The sequence below is a fragment of the Rattus norvegicus genome, chromosome 7 (genome assembly GCF_036323735.1).
Source record: "Rattus norvegicus strain BN/NHsdMcwi chromosome 7, GRCr8, whole genome shotgun sequence".
NCBI classification, from domain to species: domain Eukaryota; kingdom Metazoa; phylum Chordata; class Mammalia; order Rodentia; family Muridae; genus Rattus; species Rattus norvegicus.
In genome coordinates, this window is record NC_086025.1 from 2,474,134 (window position 1) to 2,482,181 (window position 8,048).

The 8,048-nt window shown below is 38.3% G+C and overlaps 1 protein-coding gene across 1 annotated transcript; it reads left to right on the forward strand.

The window, feature by feature from the left end:
• Positions 1-487: 487 nt before the first annotated feature.
• On the forward strand, positions 488-1,426 carry Or6c206 (olfactory receptor family 6 subfamily C member 206). The gene has a single exon (NM_001001355.1). It carries the CDS (start codon positions 488-490, stop codon positions 1,424-1,426), a length of 939 nt encoding a protein of 312 aa, NP_001001355.1.
• The last annotated feature ends 6,622 nt before the right edge of the window (positions 1,427-8,048 follow it).

Sequence of the window (8,048 nt, forward strand, 5' to 3'; positions counted from 1 at the left end):
TACTAATGTTGAAAATAACCATGAAAGCATTAAGGTTTAGTAAATACATTTGGGTGCTCAGTTTTTACTAATATACTATAGAAGCATGGAAATAGTTGAAATTGGAAGAAGTTGAAATTTAATGTTATATACTCAGTTCTGAAAGCATACAATATGAGAAACCAGAAAAGTTGCTTTGAATTAAAAAACTGTTAAACAGTGTTATATAAATCCATAATTCAAAATGTTACACATATAGAAATTAGGACCACATGTAGAATGTTGCTGTATAATCCCTCAAATGGCCTTTAAACACCCATATAAAAATATTCCCTTCAGCAAGATGTTTTTGTTTTGGAGGATGAGGAGGGATTAGAAAACGGGAAATGTTCCATTGCTTAACTTCATGGAATGTAGTAATATCAGTATTTAAAGTTTTGTTCCTTTTACATTGTATTAAATCTTTGATTTCTTTTTCATCAATAGATTCTATGAACAATAAATCAATATGAGAAACCACTCTATGGTTACAGAGTTTTTGCTCTTGGGTATATCAGACACACCAGAAGTTCAGGTTGTGATTTTTATCTTTTTACTCATTGCTTACATGGTAAGTGTCACTGGAAACCTAACCATCATCACTCTCACCTTGCTGGACTCCCAGTTAAAGACTCCTATGTATTTCTTCCTCCAGAATTTCTCCTTCTTAGAAATTATATTCACCAGTGTTTCCATCCCCAGATTTTTGGAGTCAATAATCACTAAAGTGAAGACAATTTCCTATAACAACTGTTTGGCCCAGTTATATTTCTTCCTTTCCCTGGGAGTGTCTGAGTTCTTTCTTCTAACCGCAATGTCTTATGATCGCTATGTTGCCATCTGCAAGCCACTGCACTATGTTATCATCATGAATCAGAAAGTCTGTACCCTTCTTGTCCTCACCTCATGGCTAGTAGGATTCCTGACCATCTTACCATTAATCATGCTTATCCTCAAGTTAGATTTTTGTGCTTCCAATACCATTGATCATTTCTGCTGTGACTACTTCCCCATTCTACAACTGTCTTGCTCGGATACGAGGCTTTTAGAGGCATTTGGCCTTTATTGTGCCTCCATCACTCTGCTGTTCACACTGGCTCTAGTGATCTTGTCATACATTTGCATCATCAGCACCATTCTGAGGTTCCCATCTGCCAGTCAGAGGAAAAAGGCTTTCTCTACTTGTTCCTCTCACATGATTGTCATCTCCATCTCTTATGGCAGCTGCATTTTCATGTATGTCAAACCTTCTGCAAATGAAAGAGCATCACTGACCAAAGGGGTGGCTGTTCTCAATACTTCAATTGCTCCCATGCTGAACCCTTTTATATACACCTTGAGAAATCAACAAGTAAAACAAGCCTTCAAGGATTTGATTGATAAAGTAATGTTTAATGGAAAAAAATGAACATACTGATTAACATGAATGCCATTGTACCTTTTCAAAAATGAAGGGAACAACATTTAATAATATTATGAGCACCTTGGTTTTAGATTTTCAAAAAAGTATTTTGTGTATATGGGTATTTTGCCTGCTTGTATATCTGTGTAAATTTCTGTGTACCTATTGCAAGCCTTCTACCCATAGAGGCCAGAAAAGGGAATTGGGTCTCCTGGAAGTGGAGTGACTGAAGGTTGTGAGCAATTATGTTGGAGCTGTGAATCATACTAGTCTCCTCAGAAAGAATTGGAAGAACTTTTAATCTTGATGCTACCTCTCTAATTCTTCAACTTTTCTTTTAATTTAAAAGTAAGTATGTTATTATTTTTAGAAATGTTTCGCCTTTGTTTACTGTTTACTGTCTTGAAACTTTCAATCATAGAGAAGGTAGGCTTTATGTGCACTGCTATGGAACATTTGATGGGCATCCATATTTTGGAATAAAAACCCGTTTTAATTGTATCTCTGTGTCCAAAAATATGATGCTAATGATAAAATTCACTCATTTATATAACTTAGTTATGTATTTCTATATAACTTAGTGTTATATGTTTGCAATCATTTCCTTCTCCATTTCATTGGGTATCATTTCTCAAAACTAACAGTAAGGAAATAAAGAAACAGCTCAAGGTTCAAAGACAGACAGACACAGACACAGAAACAGACAGATATACACACCACTAAACGCATAATGTTGGAAACCATATTTAAATAAATTATTAGTGATGTAAAATATTACACACAAAGCTTTGAGATAAAATATCTCTAAAAATTGCATTGAGTTCATTTTTTTCTTGGCCATTTACTACAGGACATGGTTTTTTTCCCTTAGGGGTGGGTGGTTTGCATACTTAATGACACTCCATTGGAGCAGATTGGTTTTTCTTTTGTGAGTGGTTGTCAGGGGAGATAGGCTTTTGGTTAGGGATCATCCCAACTTTTCTTCTTATTCCTGGGACCCCATATGACTAGGCTGTGTGCAGGCTCAATTCATGCTGGCACACTCTCTGTGAGTTTATAAGTATGTTAGCCTGCTGTGTCTTGAAGAATTGACTCCATAGTGTCTTCCATCCTTCCTGGCTCTTGTAATATTTCTGTTTCTTCTTCTGTGCGGTTCCTGGAGCCCCCAGGAAGGGAGATTTTTGGAGACATCACAATAAAGATTGAGTGTTTCAAGGTATGTTATTCTCTGTCCATTGTCCAGTTGCGGGTTTCTGTATTTGTTCTCATCTACTGCATAAGGAAGATTCCTGATGATGGCTGAGCAAGACTGGTTTCTGGGAATAGCAGAATGTTATTAGGAGTCATCACATTACTGTCATCTAGAAGAAAAACAATATTTGGCTTTCTTCTAGGGCTATGACCTATCTAGTTCTAGCTCTTTTGGCCACATTGGCGATGTCTGTTATGATTCCCATCTTTTGGAATTTGGTTTAAGTCTAATCAGATAGTAGGTGATAAAGCCCACGGCAGTATGTGTCACTACTGCATCAGTGTACCATGTAGGCAGGATACCATTGCAGAGGAAAGTGCTCATAGCTCAGTTAGTTTTAGCCTTTCTTCTAAATCACACATGAAGTAACTTCCATTTCCATAAACACTAGTCCATAGGGGTGAAGGGTATAACTAGGCATCAGCTTGGCTTCTCTGTGTTCAATGAGATATGCAGGTGTCTACAGCAATAGGATCTTCCCATCAGTTTATGGAGAACAAATTACATACTCATCTCGAATATTATTAATTAATTTATTATTAAATTGAATATAGTGGTTTTCTTTTCCACAGATTCGTTTCTAGACACACTGGCATTGAGTCATTAGATTGAACCTTGCCATTACTATCAAAAGTAATTAACCTGGTTCCCGTAGAGGAGGGCCCAGGAGCAGCAGGTCCACTGCATCTGAGACACCGCCAGAACCTGAAGGGACCTACCAGATAAACAGTTCTCTGCACCCAAATCCCATGGGAGGGAGAGCTAAAGCTTCAGAGAGGCAGACATGCCTGGGAAACCAGAAGAGACTGCACTCTGCACACATCTCTGATGCCAGAGGAAAACACCAAACACCATCTGGAACCCTGGTGCATGGAAGCTCCTGGAAAGGGCGGCACAGAAATTCCTGGTTGCTGCCGCCGCGGAGAGCTCGTAGGCAGCACCCCACGAGCAAACAAGAGCCTCGGGACCACAGGTAAGACCAACTTTTCTGCTGCAAGTGACCTGCCTGGTGAACTCAAGGCACAGGCCCACAGGAACAACTGAAGACCTGTAGATAGGAAAAACTACACGCCTGAAAGCAGAACACTCTGTCCCCATAACTGGCTGAAAGAAAACAGGTCTACAGCACTCCTGACACACAGGCTTATAGGACAGTCTAGCCACTGTCAGAAATAGCAGAACAAAGTAACACTAGAGATAATCTGATAGCGAGAGGCAAGTGCAGGAACCCAAGCAACAGAAACCATACTACATGGCATCATCGGAGACCAATTCTCCCACCAAAGCAAACACGGAATATCCAAACACACCAGAAAAGCAAGGTCTATTTTCAAAATCATATTTGATCATGATGCTGGAGGACTTCAAGAAAGACATGAAGAACTCCCTTAGAGAAACACAGGAAAACATTAATAAACAAGTAGAAGCCTACAGAGAGGAATCGCAAAAATCCCTGAAAGAATTCCAGGAAAACATAAATAAACAAGTAGAAGCCCATAGAGAGGAGTCACAAAAATCCCTGAAAGAATTCCAGGAAAACACAATCAAACAGTTGAAGGAATTAAAAATGGAAATAGAAGCAATCAAGAAAGAACACATGGGGGGTTGGGGATTTGGCCCAGTGGCAGAGCGCTTGCCTAGGAAGCACAAGGCCCTGGGTTCGGTCTCCAGCTCCGAAAAAAAGAACCAAAAAAAAAAAAAAAAGAAAGAATATATGGAAACAACCCTGGATATAGAAAACCAAAAGAAGAGACAAGGAACCGTAGATACAAGCTTCACCAACAGAGTACAAGAGATAGAAGAGAGAATCTCAGTAGCAGAAGATTTCACAAAAATCATCGACTCAACTGTCAAAGATAATGTAAAGTGGAAAAAGCTACTGGTCCAAAATATACAGGAAATCCAGGACTCAATGAGAAGATCAAACCTAAGGATAATAGGCATAGAAGAGAGTGAAGACTCCCAGCTCAAAGGACCAGTAAATATCTTCAACAAAATCATAGAAGAAAACTTCCCTAACCTAAAAAAAGAGATACCCATAGGCATACAAGAAGCCTACAGAACTCCAAATAGATGGGACCTGAAAAGAAATTCCTCCTGTCACATAATAGTCAAAACACCAAACGCACAAAATAAAGAAAGAATATTAAAAGCAGTAAGGGAAAAAGGCAGACCTATGAGAATCACACCAGACTTTTTGCCAGAAACTGTGAAAGCCAGAAGATCCTGGACAGATGTCATACAGACCCTAAGAGAACACAAATGCCAGCCCAGGTTGCTGTATCCTGCAAAACTCTCAATTAACATAGATGGAGAAACCAAGATATTCCATGACAAAACCAAATTTACACAATATCTTTCTACAAATCCAGCACTCCAAAGATAATAAATGGTAAAGCCCAACATAAGGAGGCAAGCTATACCCTAGAAAAAGCAAGAAACTAATCGACTTGGCAACAAAACAAAGAGAAGAAAAGCACACAAACATAACCTCATATCCAAATATGAATATAACAGGAAGCAATAATCACTATTCCTTAATATCTCTCAACATCAATGGCCTCAACTCCCCAATAAAAAGACATAGATTAACAAACTGGATACGCAATGAGGACCCTGCATTCTGCTGCCTAGAGGAAACACACCTCAGAGACAAAGACAGACACTACCTCAGAGTGAAAGGCTGGAAAACAAATTTCCAAGTAATTGGTCAGAAGAAGCAAGCTGGAGTAGCCATTCTATTATCAAATAAAATCAATTTTCAACTAAAATTCATCAAAAAAGATAAGTAAGGTCACTTCATATTCATCAAAGGAAAAATCCACCAAGATGAACTCTCAATCCTAAATATCTATGCCCAAATACAAGGGCACCTACATACATAAAAGAAACCTTACTAAAGCTCAAAACACACATTGCACCTCACACAATAATAGTAGGAGATTTCAACACTCCACTCTTATCAATGGACAGATCATGGAAACAGAAATTAAACAGAGACGTACACAGACTAAGAGAAGTCATGAGCCAAATGGACTTAACAGATATTTATAGAACATTCTATCCTAAAGCAAAAGGATATACCTTCTTCTCAGCTCCTCATGGTACTTTCTCCAAAATTGACCATATAATTGGTCAAAAAACGGGCCTCAACAGGTACAGAAAGATAGAAATAATCCCATGCATGCTATCGGACCACCACGGTCTAAAACTGGTCTTCAATAACAATAATGGAAGAATGCCCACATATACGTGGAAATTGAACAATGCTCTACTCAATGATAACCTGGTCAAGGAAGAAATAAAGAAAGAAATTAAAGACTTTTTAGAATTTAATGAAAATGAAGGTACAACATACCCAAACTTATGGGACACAATGAAAGCTGTGCTAAGAGGAAAACTCATAGATCTGAGTGCCTGCAGAAAGAAACAGGAAAGAGCATATGTCAGCAGCTTGACAGCACACCTAAAAGCTCTAGAACAAAAAGAAGCAAATACACCCAGGAGGAGTAGAAGTCAGGAAATAATCAAACTCAGAGCTGAAATCAAACTAGTAGAAACAAAAAGGACCATAGAAAGAATCAACAGAACCAAAAGTTGGTTCTTTGAGAAAATCAACAAGATAGATAAACCCTTAGCCAGACTAACGAGAGGACACAGAGAATGTGTCCAAATTAACAAAATCAGAAATGAAAAGGGAGACATAACTACAGATTCAGAGGAAATTCAAAAAATCATCAGATCTTAGTATAAAAGCCTATATGCAACAAAACTTGAAAATCTGCAGGAAATGGACAATTTCCTAGACAGATACCAGGTACTGAAGATAAATCAGGAACAGATAAACCAGTTAAACAACCCCATGACTCCTAAGGAAATAGAAGCCGTCATTAAAGGTCTCCCAACCAAAAAGAGCCCAGGTCCAGACGGGTTTAGTGCAGAATTCTATCAGACCTTCATAGAAGACCTCATACCAATATTATCCAAACTATTCCACAAAATTGAAACAGATGGAGCACTACCGAATCCCTTCTATGAAGCCACAATTACTCTTATACGTAAACCACACAAAGACCCAACAAAGAAAGAGAACTTTAGACCAATTTCCCTTATGAATATCGATGCAAAAATACTCAATAAAATTCTGGCAAACCAAATCCAAGAGCACATCAAAGCAATCATCCACCATGATCAAGTAGGCTTCATCCCAGGCATGCAGGGATGGTTTAATATACGGAAAACCATCAACGTGATCCATTATATAAACAAACTGAAAGAACAAAACCACATGATCATTTCATTAGATGCTGAGAAAACATTTGACAAAATTCAACACCCCTTCATGATAAAAGTCCTGGAAAGAATAGGAATTCAAGGCCCATACCTAAACATAGTAAAAGCCATATACAGCAAACCAGTTGCTAACATTAAACTAAAGGGAGAGAAACTTGAAGCAATCCCACTAAAATCAGGGACTAGACAAGGCTGCCCACTCTCTCCCTACTTATTCAATATAGTTCTTGAAGTTCTAGCCAGAGCAATCAGACAACAAAAGGAGGTCAAGGGGATACAGATCGGAAAAGAGGAAGTCAAAATATCACTATTTGCAGATGATATGATAGTATATTTAAGTGATCCCAAAAGTTCCACTAGAGAACTACTAAAGCTGATACACAACTTCAGCAAAGTGGCTGGGTATAAAATTAACTCAAATAAATCAGTAGCCTTCCTGTACACAAAAGAGAAACAAGCCGAGAAAGAAATTAGGGAAATGACACCCTTTATAATAGTCCCAAATAATATAAAGTACCTCGGAGTGACTTTAACCAAGCAAGTAAAAGATCTCTACAATAAGAACTTCAAGCCTCCGAAGAAAGAAATTGAAGAAGACCTCAGAAGATGGAAAGATCTCCCATGCTCATGGATTGGCAGGATTAATATAGTAAAAATGGCCATTTTACCAAAAGTGATCTACAGATTCAATGCAATCCCCATCAAAATACCAATCCAACTCTTCAAAGAGTTAGACAGAACAATTTGCAAATTCATCTGGAATAACAAAAAACCCAGGATAGCTAAAACTATCCTCAACAATAAAAGGACTTCAGGGGGAATCACTATCCCTGAACTCAAGCAGTATTACAGAGTAATAGTGATAAAAACTGCATGGTATTGGTACAGAGACAGACAGATAGACCAATGGAACATAATTGAATACCCAGAAATGAACCCACACACTTATGGGCACTTGATTTTTGACAAAGGAGCCAAAACCATCCAATGGAAAAAAGATAGCATTTTCAGCAAATGGTGCTGGTTCAACTGGAGGTCAACATGTAGAAGAATGCAGATGGATCCATGCTTATCACCCTGTAC